Below are 16,729 nucleotides of genomic sequence, written 5' to 3' on the forward strand. Positions count from 1 at the left end.
AGAAGAGGTTACGTAAGAGGAAGAAATATGTAGATGTAGTTATATAAGAGCTGGTTTATTTTTTTAAAGTAGATTATGGGGAAATAGTTGTTGGACTAAACCTATATCAATGGGTCACACTGCTGTTTTAATAGAATAGATAAATAAAGTTCTAAGAAAAAAAGAAAGTTATGGGTTCCTAGAATTTAGGGAAAAAAAAAGAAGAGGTTACGTAAGAGGAAGAAATATGTAGATTTAGATGTAGTTATATAAGAGTTGGTTTATTTTTTTAAAGTAGATTATGGAGAAATAGTTGTTGGACTAAACTTATATCAATGGGTCACACTGCTGTTTTAATAGAATAGATTTTTAAGATAATAAATATTTGATAAAAATATATAATTTATAAGAACTTTATGAAAAATAAAATATAAGAGATCAATTTGTAAATTTTATAAGTAAAAAGTATTAGTTATAAAATAAAAAAGAATATATTTAAGAATATTTCTTTTTAGAGTTAAATATAGAGTAAATAATTTGAGAAAAACTTCTATTCTGTTTTAGAGTAAAAACTACTCTTAAAATAGAGTAAATCATTGAAGATGATCTAAGTGGTTAATTTATGTTCGTAAAATTACAAAATTATAAGTGAAAATTTAATTTTGTAAGTGATACATCGCGATAAACTTATACTCGACATATTTTTATGATAACAACTTGAAATCCAAAGCAAGACCTAAATATATTGCTATGAAACCTTTAGCTAGCTGTACATGGTTAACATCATAGACACGAGATAGCTTAATTTTTTTTAATTAAAGTACTAAAAGATTAGAAGGTTAAATTAGAGATGATTGTACGTCGGTCAAGTTTAACTTAAAACGCTATGAACAAAATATTATCACGAAAACAATGTGCTAACTTGAACAAAAAAAATTTTAACAAACCATTTTTCTTTGTGATGTTTCAGTCTGTCCACTGAGAAACGGTCCAATAGTTGATAGATAATGCAAAATGTGTTACATACATGTATATAGTGAGAACAATAAAGCTGCTAAAATCTGCACTATAGCAAAAGAGACGGTAGCCACCAAAATAATTGATATGGACTGATCATTCTTAAAACTTTTTGGGTTTCAACTTTTAACCTTGTATACACTCAGTGACTCAGAACTAAAGTAAATATATATATTCATTAACGGCCTTTCATTCTCAGCTTCTTACATGATTATACTAAAGTTGGAACGAAAGTTAAAAAGAGCTTTTACAGAGAATAAAAACTTCCATTTATTTTTCAAAAAGAGTTATGTAGACATGAGATGATGATTAATTATGTTCTAAGTATCTTCTTAAAAGATAACGCTTCTTAAAGACATAGGAAGATATATCAGATCAGATCAAATGCCTCTCTGAACAAAACTAATGATTATCTCTTATATAACAAAAACCACATGTACAATTGAAAACTCGGAGACCCTCTGGCTCAAAAGAGAAGTTTCTACAAGACTTCAAGTCCTCATCTTCTGTTGCTTACTGCATCCAACTGCAAATACAGCTGAACACTTTTTCAGAAATGACTCTAAAAATCATCTTTAACATAAAATTGAAGAAAATAAAAGCTTACATCTTAAGGCAGATGAAATCTCAGAGCTTTCAGTCACACGCAATCTCTTCACAGATGAAATGAACATGCTGGGATTAGAACATACATAAAAAAAAAAAAAAAAGAATAGTTAGCTTACATTCATTTCGCAAAGGATAAAACAATTTGAGAAAACACTAACAAAAAGGAATACTTTATACTTATTTTGTTGTTATGTGATATAAGAATCTGATTCTGCAAAACACTGAATCAGATTCAGAGAAGAAAAGGTGGAAAAGATTCTTACTGCCAAGGAACATCCCCAACAAGCATCTTGTCCCCTTCATTGTCTTCATAAGTTAAAGTAAATTCTCCTTTCCCATCAAGTAAACCAATGATCGGTTTCTCTTCTCCTTCACCACCAGAGGTCTCTCTTTGAGCTACAACAAACAGCATAAACAAAACACACACTCAATAAAAAAAAGAACCATGCTATAAATAACAAAGATTTGGAATCAAGATTTAACCTGCGAGTAGACCTCTGAAGAGTTGGTCTACGGCAAAAGAGAGGTGTTCGTAGCTATTACAAGCATTGAGATCGACTTTTCGACCAATTGGAACACTATCCATGTTGATCTTTACATACATTCCTTCCCTCTTACTAGGTTGGACTTGCTTCTCACCATCACCACTCTTGTTGACTTGACCTCCAAGGAAGGATTCGTTTCCGAGCTTTGAAGAGCTTGTGCTCGCTAGTTTTTTTCTGAACGAACGAACCGGAGGCCAACCCACCACTGGACCAGGAGCAGTTCTTTATACCATACAGTAAAAAGAAATATGTCAATAACAAACTCCAAAAACAGAGCAAAACAGAGAGGTGATAGGTCCATTATGTTTAGAGAATATTCTTCGTCAAAGTAATATACCTTTTGTGAGAGATGTGAGGAGCATAAGTGGTTTTGTTGGAAGGAGAGGAATGGTTTCCGCTGAGATTGAAGATAGATTTTTCTTCTGCTTCCTTCTCGAAGTTGTTGTTTCTTGTCTCTATGTTCGTATTGTAAATGGCAGAACGATCTTCTTCATCACCACCGGGTGGTGCAAGCCTTAGCTCAAGTTTGTGCTCGTGATCTGTGTTGTTCTTCTCCTCTTGGTACCATTTTCTTCCTTGGGGAATCAAATCAAGGAGTTTAGGACATGTTTCTTTGTTTCTTGGACAAGCCTCCATTTGATTTTCTTGGTTACAAAAGCAAGAATCCAAAACTTAAAAAAACTGACGATTTGCTTCAAAAGGATCAAAACTTACTATAGCTTCCTCACAAGATGAGAGGTGTGACAGAGATTCACAAAGCCCTAATAAACCTTTTAAGGAGAAGAAACCTGAGAACCCTCTAAGAAAGAAACAATCTCCAAAAAAAAATTGAGAGCAAGAGAGATGTAATGAAGGAATGGTAAGACAAGTGGTGGGATTTTATACAAAATCAATGCTTTGGTTTTATTTTTGTTCCTAGTCTCTTTTTCTCTCTCTGGTGCACGCTTTGGTGGGCTCTCTCTCTCTCTCCCAAGGTTCTGAAAGGGACGAGATGAGCAAAAAATTAAGAATACAGAGAAAAGAAAATTTGGATTTGTATGCAGAAGAGCCGATTATTAAACAAAAAGCCAGAAAATAGGGAAGCAGAGAGTGACTCTACTTTTGCATGTTACAGAGAAACCGGTAACTTTTCTTGGCATGAAAGAAACACAGTAAAAACGATTTTAGAATACTTTCTTGGAGTAAAAGACACGCAGTCTTTATCTTTTTTTCTGCCTCAAATATCGGTAACTAGTGAAAGAAGCAAAGCGTAGTATTTGCGAATTAAAGAAATGACTAAGGGTATGACTGGTTTTCCCGCTACCACCCGCAAACGCAGTTTTTGCGGTTGGTAGCGGTTGTTGGCGTTTTGCAACAATCACTCAAATCGCTCCAAACCGCTTCAAACCGCTCCAAATCGCTCTGAACCTCATAAATTCAAAAGCTGGTTCCAGCTAGCGTTTGCGGTTGCGGGCGGTTGCGGGAGGATAAAAAAAATTCTTTTTTTTTCTAAAACAATATAAATACAAAAATAAAAATATTTAATAAAAAAAATTAAATTGGAATTATAAAAATGCTAAAATATATCTATTATATTTTAATTAATATTATAAAACTTTAAAATAAAAATATTTTCTATATTTTTAAAAATATTAAACTATAACTTTCTAAATATAACTTTTATATTTATTATAATATTATTATTTTTGATATTTTTATAATTGTATAAAATGTAAATATTGTTAATTTATTATTTAACCGCTGCTGCATTTGGTAGTTAACCAGTCATAAGTATCCCGCAAACGCACCAATTTCTAACCGCAGAACCAGTCGTACAAATCTCTTAAAACCGCTAGAAACCGCAACCACCCGCATTCGCAAACTCCCGCAACCGCAACCGCAACCGCTGCGGTTGAACCAGTCATACCCTAAATGAATAAATCCAGTAAACAACTTGACCCCAAAAATATAAAACAATTGTTTCTGGGGTGAATAAAAACAAAATATGATAACAATAAAGAAACTAGGAAAGATCCCATAATTTAAGGACCATTATCCACTGTCCATGCGATACATATCCCCATGCTTTTAAACACAAATTTATTGGTTGTAATAGTGATATAAAACTTTAACACTCATTACGATATCTACAAATATACATAATTTTTTTTTTCCTATTCAAAATAAAGGAACTGTATGGGAGAATGGAAGATTAACCGAGTGATATGAGAAATGGGAGTACATACAAATCTGCATGTCGTCTCAGTGAATTGTTTATTTAACTGTTCAAAATAAAAAAACTTGCCATTACAACAAAGAGAAGAAAAAAACTGTCAATTTGTTAGGTAGCTTAATCAATAGTTTTTTCAAAAGTTAAGAACAATGCGTACGTGTGGATAGCGATGGTATATTTAATATGTTTCCCTAAACAAGTAAATATTTCTTCTACTTTGTTTTAATTGATATTTAAAGTTAATGCACATATATTAATAAAAAATTATACTTTATGCGTTCCACAAAAATAAACTTTTTAGTATTTTCATATATATTAAAAAAATATATTAAAGTACCATAATAAATGTTTCGTTTTCTGTAATTTTCAATAATTTTTAACTAATAGTAATTCAATAAAATCAATTAATTTTCTTGAAATTTACAATTTTTTTATAGAAAACACAAAAAGTACATCTTTGTGAAACAAACATTTTTTCTAAAAAGTCTATCACTAAGGAACGAAAGAAATATATTTGATCTTGATTACATAAAAATATTATTGAATAACATTAATTCAACTAATAAAAAGTATCATATTATGTAATTGTACAGAAACCTTATTTATTTTTTTATTTTTTAAGAAACCTTATTTATTTTAATCAAAAATATTCTATTTAAACATCAAATAAAACTGAAATACAAGGAGTAAATTACACCATAAATCATAGAATTGACATAGTTAAACATAAAAAATTAAAGTTTAAAAATAAACTTAACAAAAAACCATTTATTTGGTAGTATTTTTTTTTTCTTTTCAAGAGGGGAAACAGAATGTGCATATCTCCCCCACGTGTGACAGCGGTATCACGGAAGAGAGACGAAGAAAAATGAGGATGAAGAGTTCCGGTCAAGTAAAGAAAGGTATTTTGGTAAAAAAAAAGAAAGGAGTGTGTCGCTAGTCATATATTGTCTTCGTTTTACCCAACTCCTTGACTTTTTCTCTCACTAGAGACAAACCTTAACTGCGCGGTTAACCTCTCTAGTTTAACCTAACCGCACTTTCTTATCTCACCATGGTTCAAAGTGAAAATACATCAAAATAATATAAATATTTTAGAAACCAGAACTAGATCCGCTCTGACAGATTAGACAGTGGATCACATATTACAGCTGCGCAAGCTTTGTAGTTCGTACGAATATAAGGTTAGATTTTGGCCTTCAATCACAACCGTATAAGTGAAAAGAGAGGCACAACAAATGAAGGGTGTGATTTAAAATTCCAAAGAATCCAATTAAAAGATGCCGACACATGAGAAAAAGAAACAAAACAACTCGTGAAATGAATGTCCACCATATCATGAAAGGAGAAAGAAAAAAATAAAAGGGGAAGATAAAGAAGAGAATAGTGGTGGCAATGATGCTCTTTCCAGAATTTCACCACGAAATATAAACTGATGGTTTAATTTTTATATTTAAATCTGTCTAAAGCAATAGATTATTTAATGCACTAATTTTTATTTTGTAGGGTTTTTGCTTTTCGGTGTGCTAATTGCTATGTATGTCTTCCGTTTTAACACGATTCATATTCTAGAAAAAAAATTGTTTTAAAAAAAATATTTTATATTTTTAATGTAGTTTTTATCAACTAATAATGATAAATTGTGAAGTTCAAAACATTAATTATATTTTTAAAATTTTTATTGGTTTAAAAATATAGAAAATATAAAATTACAAAAAAAACTATGCATTTATAGCTAAGTTTTAATATATTTTATTAAAAAGTGTGAAAATTCTAAAACATGGATCTTTTATAGGAACAGAGAAGTATTACATAAACAAAACTTGAGAACAAAAATATATTATATATGTTGTTTAAAGTTTTTGTACACAATTAAGAAAAATGTTAATTTTTTGTTTTATCCTTATTTAATAATAATTTTTATTTAGTTTTAGTAATTAATGAATTAAAATAAAGATATAAATTAGAAATTTTGTTTAAAATATGCATTGAAAATGTAAAACTATACTTTTAATAAAATAAAATTTAAAAGTTAAAACGGCACTTAATATAAAATGAATGGAGCATAACGTAAAACCAAACATTAACTTTAGGAATTAAGAGCTCCATTCCAAAAGTTTGTGCATTCTTTTGTAATTTTTAAATATTTTTAAATATTGTCGTATATTTTAATGCTTCTGTTTATCAAATTAAAAATCGATTAACTTATCCAAAAAAATAAGATAGATTAAAACATGAATGCACTGTCTAAATTGAATAGTATTAGACTAAAATTTCATGTCTTATCTAAAAAAAGTAAAAAAAGCATCATATTTTGGGGAGGTGGGGGAATGAAATTTCCGATATTATCAATAAGCGTTATCTTTTCTTTTGGAACAGCATCAATAACCCTAATCTAAATGGACGAAATCCACACAGAAAAAGGCCCAGCTTTTTATTGAACTTAATTCATGGTCGTAATAGTTGACGTTTGTGACTACGACGTGCATGGCTACTAGTACTTGCATTGGAATTTGGAGAATTTGTTCGGTTTATATAAAACTTAAGCTGAACTCAAAACCAAAACTAGTTACGTATATTTGGGTTGTGTTCGGTTTACTTTAGCTTGATTTGGGTGAAAAAGGAAGAAGAGAAGATTAAAAGAAAATGGGGATGAGGTTGTGGTGTGGATATAATTTCATTATTTACTTAATACCTGATTTTCCAAAATTATATCACAAAAATCTATTTGCGGGTCACTCGTGTTACTTCATCGACAACAAATATGATAAGAAGCTTGTAGTCTCTTATGGGTGGGGGAGAAGACAAGAACATAATCCTTAGAGCCTTAGACCGTAACCAACTGTTATTTGACTATTTAAATCTTGATTCTGTCTAAGCATTACCATGAGCATTTGATTATTCTATGACTAGCTATACATTCCATCTACATTAGTTTGGTGATTTCTTAAGTCAACATTTATTTACATATCTTAGAACAAACTACCAAGTAGTACAGTCGACCAAATATTAATAACTAACCAAATCTTTTCCAACTTACTAAACAAAATAAAATGTGAGCGAGCATCTCTAAAGGGTTTAAATTTTGCAGTTTTCCTATGAGCTGTGGATTTTATACACAAGCAAACATTGTGAATTTGAAATAGGGAAGATTGCAGCTCATACTTTAAAAAGTGATATTACCCAGTTATATAATTCCTTACTAACATACTCTCAAAATGTATACATAAAGCGCACAAATTGCTTAATAATAAAATATACTCATATTGAAAATCAAGGAAAAAGCGCAATACGAAGTATATTATATTATTCATTGAGACATATAGGTAAAGTTAAAGGTTAAGACTATGAAGGTTACACTGAAATAAGTACCATGGATCACATCAACTAGAGAAATGGTTTAGTTTTAGACTTTCAGTCATTGATATATAACACACTTTATCATTATTAAACACAGATATAAAACTATTTGTAAATAAAATTGTAGATATGTTTTTTTTTTTTTGTATATTAGGGTTGTAGTATCTCCTATGACTTGTATGCACATTGACATTGCAATCTACCGACAGGTTCTCCATCAAAAAACAAAAAAAAAACAAAAACAAAAACAAAACCAAATACTGTATATGTCATGCCACGCAACTGGAATTATTGACAACACAAAAAATAAAGAAAACGAATTTTCTCAGTTCTCACAAGTAAACATTTTAAAATCAAAAGCCAATGTCAGACACTAAATCGCCGAGTAAAAGCCCACCTAATGCTCCTCCCAAAAGCCCAGCTCCCATTCCAAGCCCAACCCCAGGTTTATTATTCTTGGGCGGCATTTGCGTCGGCGGACGATCGTGCCCGTATCCGGGCGGCGGATAACAATACCCATGCTGAGTCTGTGGAGACGGCGGCGGCGCATACCCGTGAAACGAATGTGATGGTTGCATTTGGTGGAACGAGTGCCCGGGTTTATCAGGAGACGGCGGCGCGTACCCGTGAAACGACTGTGACGGCTGCATTTGGTGGTACGAGTGACCGGGTTTACCAGGAGACGGCGGCGCGTACCCGTGAAACGACTGTGACGGTTGCATCTGGTGGTACGAATGAACGGGTTTATCAGGTGGCGGCGGATACACATTGAAATGATGCGGCGGAGAACCACCGTAAGACGGCGGCGGATACACATTGGCATGATCCTGCGGAGAAGCACCGTACGACGGCGGAGGATAGAGATTCGAGGCGGAGGAAGACGGTGGGTAAGCGGTGACCGGCTGTTCCGGGTAATGAGAACTGTACTGGTGCTGGTACGGGTATGGACACGGCGGCGCGGGATAGCCTTGCGGCTGAGACGACGGAGGATGTCCAATTGACGATAGTGGTGGATAGAAACCAGCTTCAGTCGCCGGAGGACAGCTCGCCGGCGGGAGAACAGGAGATGAATCAACCGGATTCGATTGAACCGGTGAATCCATTAGATCCGGTTTAAACGAAGGCATATCGAACCGGTACGAGAAAGTCAAGGAGCCTTGCCCTTTCCCAGACGGAGTTCTCACCTGATACGTTACAAATCTCATCCCTTGTCCGTTTCCGTTACCGTTACCATCACCGTTAAATGACGGCGAGGAAATGAGAAGCTCAAGAACAGGAACTTGGACTTCTCCTAGATCTTTGCCTCCGAACATTCGATCGCAGACCAGTTTCACGACGAGGGTCAGACGGCCTTCACGTGCCAACCTTTGATCGACGGAAAACTTGACGGCGTGGTTCCATGTATGCTCAGATCCTCCGGTTCTGTCAACGGCTGTTTTCTCCTTGTGATTCTTCTGGGAATCATCGCCGTTGATCGAAACGACGGCGTATACGTCCATCTTGGTGATGAGGTTGACATTTTCAAGATCCTTTGCAGAGTAGATGTTGAGCTCTAAGGTGAGATTCGCCATGGTGTAGAGAGAGAGAGAGCGAAGAGAAGAGAATGAGATTAAATTGTTGTTTTCGTCTAAAATGGGATGTAGTGACGGATAAATATTTGTTTTACGCGTAAAATATTAAGTAACGGAAGCTTCAAAGCTATTATAGTCGTGTTATTACATTGACAGGTGCGTATCTAGTGGACAGTAGAAGATTCTTCTCATTATAAATAAATCAATCTAAGCCGTTGATTTGCATTGTCTTTTGACACGTATCAGTAGATTAGATGCTAGTCTTTTCTTATCTCGCTTCAGTTTATGGCATTGCTTTCTAATATCACAAGGCTTGACCGATTGAACGAAATATTTCCTGACGCGGAAACTTTATTATGCCTGTGTCCACCATTAATTATAGAAGGAAGTTAAAGCTTAGTTTACAAGTCTAAAATCGTTTTTGGGCTCCACGACTGGAGTAGAGGAGTCAACGCCGTATGGGACGAACCACTAGGCTGATTCGCTCGCATTTTGCAATGCCATGACTTCACTTCGTAACATGTTTTATGCCGGTCAAAACCGTCTGTGGACTGTGGTATTTAACCAAACAAATACGTTAATCCGTAATAATGACACTAGAAAGATAATAGAAAAAAAAACTACTCCCTCTGTTTCGTTAAGATATATTTTTTAAAAAAAAATATTTGTGAAAAACCTTACATTTTGCAATGCCATGACTTCTCTGTGTAATAGTATGTTTTTTGCCGGTCAAAACCGTCTGTGGTATCTAACGAGAAAAACGTTAATCCGTAATAATGACACCAGAAAGATAATAGAAAATAAAAACTCATTAGTTATCAAGGAAAAGAATCTATCTTAACATTTACTACCAGAAATGAAAGAATAAATATTGGGAACCACAGAGCATTGCCTCCTCATAGGGTAATGTATCAGCATAAACCTTATACAATGGGAAAAAAAATCATTCTTAAGAAGACTAATGCAAGATCAAAGGAATCCAACCATGGTTAGGGACCTTAAATATCCAGGAATTGAAGAATACTATTAGGCCTTCGTTATTATGGGCTTTCAATCTCTTAGTTGGGCTTTGAATATTACATTTGTTTAATATAGTTATCTCACACATAAACCTCCTTTTTTATTAAGAGGTTATAATAGTGTCAATTCGGACCGGTCCAGTCCGGTCCAAAGCCGCTAAACCTATTCATATTTTGAGTCCGGCCTGGCACGAAAATATTTTGGGTTTAGAATTCAAAGTCTGGCCCAATCTTTGTAGGGCTATAGGTTTTTTCGAAAAATAATTTATCATTATCACTTACATCGTGAACTTTCATTAAAAAACAATTTCATTTTTAGTTTTAAAATAGAAAGTAAGTTAAAATTTTTCTTCTTTATCAAAAATATTTTACTTTTTCGTATGCTTTAAAAATATATTATAAACAAACCAAATTTAATAAGATTTGCAAAATTTAAAATGTGACTTGTGATGATCAAACAATAAAGTACATTAACCACTTTCATATTTGTTGTATTAGAGTTTTGGATAAAAATATTAAAATAATATGTTAATATTAATAATAGTTTTGATTCAAAAATGATAATATTTAAGCTAAATTATAAAGTTTCGGGTTTTTGGGCCAGGCCTAACCCAAATAGACTTAGGCCCAAAATTTCTGATGCCCAAATAGGCTTAGCCCGAAAAGTCTGATTTTTTTTGGACTTATAAAACTAAGCCCAAATCTAATAAATCTTTAGGGTTAGATGAACTGCGAGTTTCAACCTTAATTGACATGTCTAAGTTACAATGGTCTTACAATGGTGCCTTATATACAGGAACCAACTAGAAATTAAGGTAGACCACGAAAAACAATTTTGGATTTTGTAAACTTCGGTTTGTTAAAAATAGATAATCTATGATAGATGTGATTTCACTCACCTTATGTTTCAATGTCGCTGCACACACGTTAGCACAAAAGAGTCTATAAACAACTTCCTATATAGTCAACCAGGGCCCATTTTGACGTGTGCGGACGGAGCAATTGCACAGGGTTCCACTTTTTTTTTTGCAAATTTCTTTTATACACAGGGCTCTAGAGTTTTGATTTTTTGAGGGCCCTAAATTTTTTATCTGTGCAAGAAAATGTCATAAATTTTTTGATTATGCACTCGGCCATATACGCTTTGTTCCGGGCCTGTATTCAACTGCATTTACTCTCCAGTGTATATTACAACAGGAGGTTCCATGCAAGTGTACACACTCACCTTAGGTTTCGTAAGATAGAAACGCGTGAATCGGTGAGAAGTGAGAACATGTAATTTTAGTCACACATCATACACATAAATTGCAAAGAAACTTGAACAAAATCCAAATAAAGCTCAATTCCCGGTACATGTGGGGTCCAAATTTTCTTTAAAATTAATTTCCATTTTCATAAACATCTGTTTGGTGCGGCGTGGCGTTGCGCATGATATGGTTTCTCTAATATCCAATTTGATGAAAATTCCAAATTCCAAATGGAGTACCAGTAACTAACACGGTAAATCTATAAACTCCTTCATAGGTATGTTTTTCTTTGAAATAATCTACGTTGCACGGAAGCTTCATCGGACGTCCGCTTCCCGCTTCGGAATCGGAATCGGAATCGGAATCGGAACCTTGTGGAAGCTTACGGAATCTCGCTTCCAAAACGTTTCTAAAATATTCTCTTTAAAAACTTGTTGGAAGCTTATGATTCCATTTTGGAATCACGCTTCCGTTTAAAAAATAAATACAATGTATATCAATAAAATATAAAACCATAGTTTTAATCTATATAAAATAAAAAAAATTAATAGTAATGAATATTGAGTTATAAATATACAAATATCAAAAATAATACTATAAATTATCTTTATGCATTGAGATTTTTTTATTAAAGATATAGCACATATTGAAAATTACATGATTTAAATTAAAAATAATTAATATAATATTTTTTTGTAAACATAATTTATGTGTATTTTTACAGTTTTAATATAAAATCATTTCAAAATTATTATAAATGAATAAATGTTTTATTTCAAATTTAAATCATATAATTTTTAGTCCTAATTTTCTAAAAAATTTACATATATATATATATATATATATGGATATACGTTTCCAACACGTACCCGCTTCCTAATATTTTAAAAAATATCGCTTCTGCGCTTCCTTACGCTTCCGCTTCCACGTACCCGCTTCCGTTTCCATGTAACATAGGAAATAATCATAGATCATGGAAGGAAACCACTCATAATTGTCAAAACTAAAACTAAAACTAAATGCGCTCTGTACTATTCTTATCTACCCTTGCATTAAGTTTTTAAAATGTTATGCATAATGGCAAAAGCAAAAAAAAAAAAAAATCATAACTTTTGTTGTATAAAAAAAATAACCGTTCTACTTCTGATTATGATTAGATTTAGAACGTTATAAAATTAAGCATAAAAACCGTAAAGTAAGCAAATTTAGTAACAAAAATAAAGAGTGGAGACATCTCCATCAAAACACTTAGCGCATTAATCATACTTAGATCTGAAGCTAACTAAAAAGACCCCACTTGTAATAAAAGCTGTATATCTAACATCACACCTATAAAGTCAAAGTGGTATTACTGTAAATACTCATATCTTTCAGTGGCATTTCACTAAGAAACTTCTCTTTTAATCAAACCTTTCCTCTGTTTCTCTCTTTTCTCTTTCTTCAAAGTTCGTGCACAGAAAACAATGAGAGGCCTCTCCATAAACTCCGGCGCGGCGGCGATTTTCGCGATCTTTGTAATCCTCGCCGTCCAGTACTTGTCCGTAGCCGCCGTTTCTTCTCAGTCCCTCGACTTCCCTCCGTTCGAGACAGAGTGCCGCGGTACCATCGCCGAGTGCTCGGTTTCCGCCGCCCTTGTAGAAGAAGGAGATCTCTTCTACGGCGGAGGAATGGGAGCTGAGTTCGAGATGGACTCGGAGATCAACCGGCGCATGTTAGCGACCAGGAGGTACATCAGCTACGGTGCGCTGAGGAGAAACACTGTTCCCTGCTCAAGACGCGGCGCGTCTTACTACAATTGCCGACGTGGCGCTCAGGCCAACCCTTACTCTCGCGGCTGCAGCGTCATCACTCGCTGCCGGCGATAAATATTGTAAACTGCAATTTCCTCGAAATTTCTTTTTATATATAATTTGTCAGAATTTTCGTAGCTCATTGCTTATTTCATACGCAGTTATAAACTATATATGTAAATTTCTCTGGATAATATATGTTATCGATATGTAAAAATTTGGTACATAAACCAGGAAAATAAAATATGGAATAAATGAGATAATTTACATTGTAATCGATAGTATCAAGGCTGATAAAACGAATGTGTTGAGCTAATAATGTAGTTAATTGGAATATTGATAGGCAGTCTATACGTATTGTTTAATGATATATGTATTATAGCATCATGCATGTGATAGAGAAATACTATTTTATGAATATTGATGGAAAATAAAACGGACGATAATGTGATTTGGTTGGGAGCCAACTTCACTTGTATCCCTTTCGGCAAAGGCGCAAAGCTGCAGAGTCACACGTATCTTATAATAACTTTTGTTTTGTGAACACGTCAGAAAATAAATAGTATAAATAATCTATCATAGTCCAAATAAATATAATGAAATTATTATTACTAAAATTTGTTGTCACGAGAACTCCAACGTATAAACCAAACAAATGAGTTTTTGACCAAATAGAAAACAAAAGAGAAAACCAAACACATAAGCTCTTCGTGACCATTACTAGAAAAAAACTCGTTGGAAGGGAAACGAAAATTTATCAAAAACAAAGGAAATTGTTACACTAATTCAAAAAGGATTCATATGGGTAAGGGACTCATTTGAAATCGCACCAACAATTCGATTACGTACATTTTCAATTTATTGCACTTCAAATCAACGGGTCTTATTTTTCCTCTTGTCGCATTTTCACATATAAATACATGCAGAAAAAAAGAAATGACGCAAAGGCAATTTGGACCACATCTCTCTCCCATCCCTCACTCACAGCCCAGAGGCAAACAAAACTCATCACCAGTGCCGTGCGAAGGGTTTTAGAGGCCTAAGGCAAGTTTTAAAAATAAATTTATATACAACTATAAAAAAAACAATTTTCTAATACGATATATCACCTTCGCGAAATACATAAGTTTAACACTTACAAGAATAAGTTTATTACGTAAATATGCTATGTTATGTCCTATAAGAAAGAAAGTATATGGATTTAGAAATTGAGTTATTCGATTCTTGTGGAAAGTTTTTTTTAGAAATAAATTTAAGCAACTAAACTAGAAATTATTTTAAATTTTGGGGCCCTAGAAAACGTAATATTATTCGGGGGCCTAAAGCGAATGCCTTTTTCAATACACTGTAGGCACGCCTCTGCTCATCACCGATTTGAAATACTTATTATACATTCGAATTATTATGTAATATTGATCCAATAACGAAGCTCAAATATAATACTATATGGAAATTAGAAAGTCTCTATCATGGGCATTACAAAACAAGAAACGACAACTACATCTCCCACGTCCTTGTCACGCGGACTTTGCTTTCCCATATCCTTAATACAAGTTCTCTGTACAAGTAGCATTTTCTTTTCATAAAAATTTAATTTTAGGTAGATTCGAATGGTTACATCAATCTTAATAGCTGGCATTGATTTCTTTGGGATCAAACAACAGCTCATTTGGACCCAGTTAGAGCTCTCTGAGCTTTCTCTAATAAGGATGGACACGACAGGCTTAGACCAGGCCAATGTTAGTTTACATGTGACAGGTTCAAAATAAACCATGATGATTTTTGTTGTCTTTTAGATTTAGGCCAGTCCTGTGTACTATCTCCGGTTAAATGTTAGATTCGTGAACTTGTTTCCACAAACATGATGCTAGTTTTTTTTAAACATGATACTAGTTATGATGAATGCGGCAAAAATCTTGTAATCTGGTTAGATTCAAAATATTTTCACTCAATAAATGGTGAATTCTTTTTCAGTAGACTGAGAATATAGAGTTTGATTCACATTGATTGTATATTATAGACCGAGCAAACTTGGCTTGGAGACTGACAAGCCCGGCTGCTTTCCGGGACAAGACAAAGCTCAATTGCTTTACATAGCTTTCTATCAGGCTTCCTGGTTGTTCTTCCCCCCTAGAAGCTTCATCTCCTGATTATGTTATGGAAAAATAGAAACTTAAAAAAAACAATAATAGTCTAAAAACCGTGTATAATCATTAGTCACGTTTACATACCTCGCGAACAATCTCAGTGTATCTTCCATTTCTTTTCGGTGTGCAACCATCATAGCTTCCTCTTCCTGCTAAACTTATGTGGTGGTGGTTATGATAAGAAATAAACAGAGATATTACCACAAGTTCTACCATTGCTTATGTTTTAGAGGTCTAAGTGAGAATTTTACCTCCAGCAGTGCATCAATGTTTTCATCAAGTGAAGGGTCGGTTTCATATTGCCTCGAAGCAGTTTCACTTGTGTTCTGTCTGAAGTTTGTCAAGGCCCTATAGCCTGACATCTCTTTTAGATAAGTTTTGTGGTCTGTCTTGTTTTTCTTCCCGCAACCCTTTACCACGAAGTGGTGACACTTCCTTCACTTTCTCTTCACGGTTTGAAAATTCTTGGGGATATGAAGACAAGTAGTTCCTCTGACTAGTAAGGCAGACAAAAAAATTGTTTAGTTGTATGACTGTATGTATGTGTGCATGTTAAAAGCTACCATACTTGTTTGTGTATTGTATAATGGAAAAAAGTTTCTCAGCTATACCATGTATACTATAATATGGTGCAAACCATCTAGAGTTTAGAATTGTGTCAAAACCTACACGATGTATATGATAAATACATGCCACATATACGACGTTAATAAAAACATGGTGCCAACATCATAACGAGGTTTAATTGATTTTAGTTAAAATAATTGGGGTCAGCTCGTAATTAAGTAAAATTAAACTCCGACCCGAACTAAACGAAAAACCCGACCCAGACTTAACCAATTCTCTCCCCCAAATCGATTTCAATCAGCAATTTAGGGTTCATCGTTCTTCAAAACAGAGAAAGAGAGAAAGAGAGATGGAATTTGGTGGAAGATGGAGCAATAAGGGAAAGGGCAAGGCAAATGAAAGCAATGTTCTTTGTTACTGTGGGTTGGTGGCAAAGATATCTCAAGCTTGGACAGACAAAAATCCGGGTCGAAGGTTCTATGTGTGTGAAAAATTCAAGGTATAAACTATTGTGAATCCTGTATGGTATAGTCATGGAGTTCTTTGGGAAGTTTTTAATTTTATGTTTGTGTTAGAGTGGAGGTGAATGCGGGTTCTTTCAATGGTTCGATGAGGGAGAAGCTTTTGGATGGCAAAAGAAAGCTTTGATTGAAGCTAGAAACGAAA

General features: G+C 33.8%; 3 protein-coding genes across 4 annotated transcripts; 1 reads left to right on the forward strand and 2 right to left on the reverse strand.

Moving 5' to 3' along the window:
• Positions 1 to 1,241: 1,241 nt before the first annotated feature.
• On the reverse strand, positions 1,242 to 3,180 carry LOC103859673 (auxin-responsive protein IAA26). 2 transcript variants are annotated; one of them, XM_009137241.3, is made up of 5 exons: positions 2,488 to 3,180; positions 2,089 to 2,372; positions 1,869 to 2,001; positions 1,604 to 1,671; positions 1,242 to 1,534 (listed from the first exon to the last, which is right to left on the reverse strand). In XM_009137241.3, exons 1-5 carry the CDS (start codon positions 2,784 to 2,786, stop codon positions 1,488 to 1,490), a joined length of 831 nt encoding a protein of 276 aa, XP_009135489.1. In that variant the 5' UTR covers positions 2,787 to 3,180; the 3' UTR covers positions 1,242 to 1,487. The 2 variants fall into 2 exon arrangements, with proteins under 2 accessions (XP_009135489.1, XP_009135490.1); XM_009137242.3 differs by having other exon boundaries at positions 1,300 to 1,522; positions 2,488 to 3,170.
• A 4,711-nt stretch (positions 3,181 to 7,891) lies between these two features.
• Positions 7,892 to 9,407, reverse strand: LOC103859674 (protein SRC2). The gene has a single exon (XM_009137243.3). It carries the CDS (start codon positions 9,291 to 9,293, stop codon positions 8,076 to 8,078), a length of 1,218 nt encoding a protein of 405 aa, XP_009135491.1. The 5' UTR covers positions 9,294 to 9,407; the 3' UTR covers positions 7,892 to 8,075.
• Positions 9,408 to 12,930: 3,523 nt separating this feature from the next.
• On the forward strand, positions 12,931 to 13,624 carry LOC103859675 (rapid alkalinization factor 23). Its single transcript, XM_009137245.3, has one exon. The coding sequence runs from the start codon at positions 13,023 to 13,025 to the stop codon at positions 13,422 to 13,424; it is 402 nt and encodes a 133-aa protein (XP_009135493.1). The 5' UTR covers positions 12,931 to 13,022; the 3' UTR covers positions 13,425 to 13,624.
• Positions 13,625 to 16,729: the final 3,105 nt, after the last annotated feature.

The sequence above is a fragment of the Brassica rapa genome, chromosome A03 (genome assembly GCF_000309985.2).
Source record: "Brassica rapa cultivar Chiifu-401-42 chromosome A03, CAAS_Brap_v3.01, whole genome shotgun sequence".
NCBI lineage: Eukaryota > Viridiplantae > Streptophyta > Magnoliopsida > Brassicales > Brassicaceae > Brassica > Brassica rapa.

Excerpts from the sequence above, each read along its gene's own strand:
- LOC103859673 (XM_009137241.3), bottom strand. The coding sequence starts at position 2,786 with ATGGAGGCTTGTCCAAGAAACAAAGAAACATGTCCTAAACTCCTTGAT. Across the intron at positions 2,373-2,487 it reads CCTCACATCTCTCACAAAAG|AACTGCTCCTGGTCCAGTGG; the intron begins GTATATTACTTT and ends TATGGTATAAAG. Across the intron at positions 1,535-1,603 it reads GATTTCATCTGCCTTAAGAT|CTGTATTTGCAGTTGGATGC; the intron begins GTAAGCTTTTAT and ends AAAAGTGTTCAG.
- LOC103859674 (XM_009137243.3), bottom strand. The coding sequence starts at position 9,293 with ATGGCGAATCTCACCTTAGAGCTCAACATCTACTCTGCAAAGGATCTT.
- LOC103859675 (XM_009137245.3), top strand. The coding sequence starts at position 13,023 with ATGAGAGGCCTCTCCATAAACTCCGGCGCGGCGGCGATTTTCGCGATC.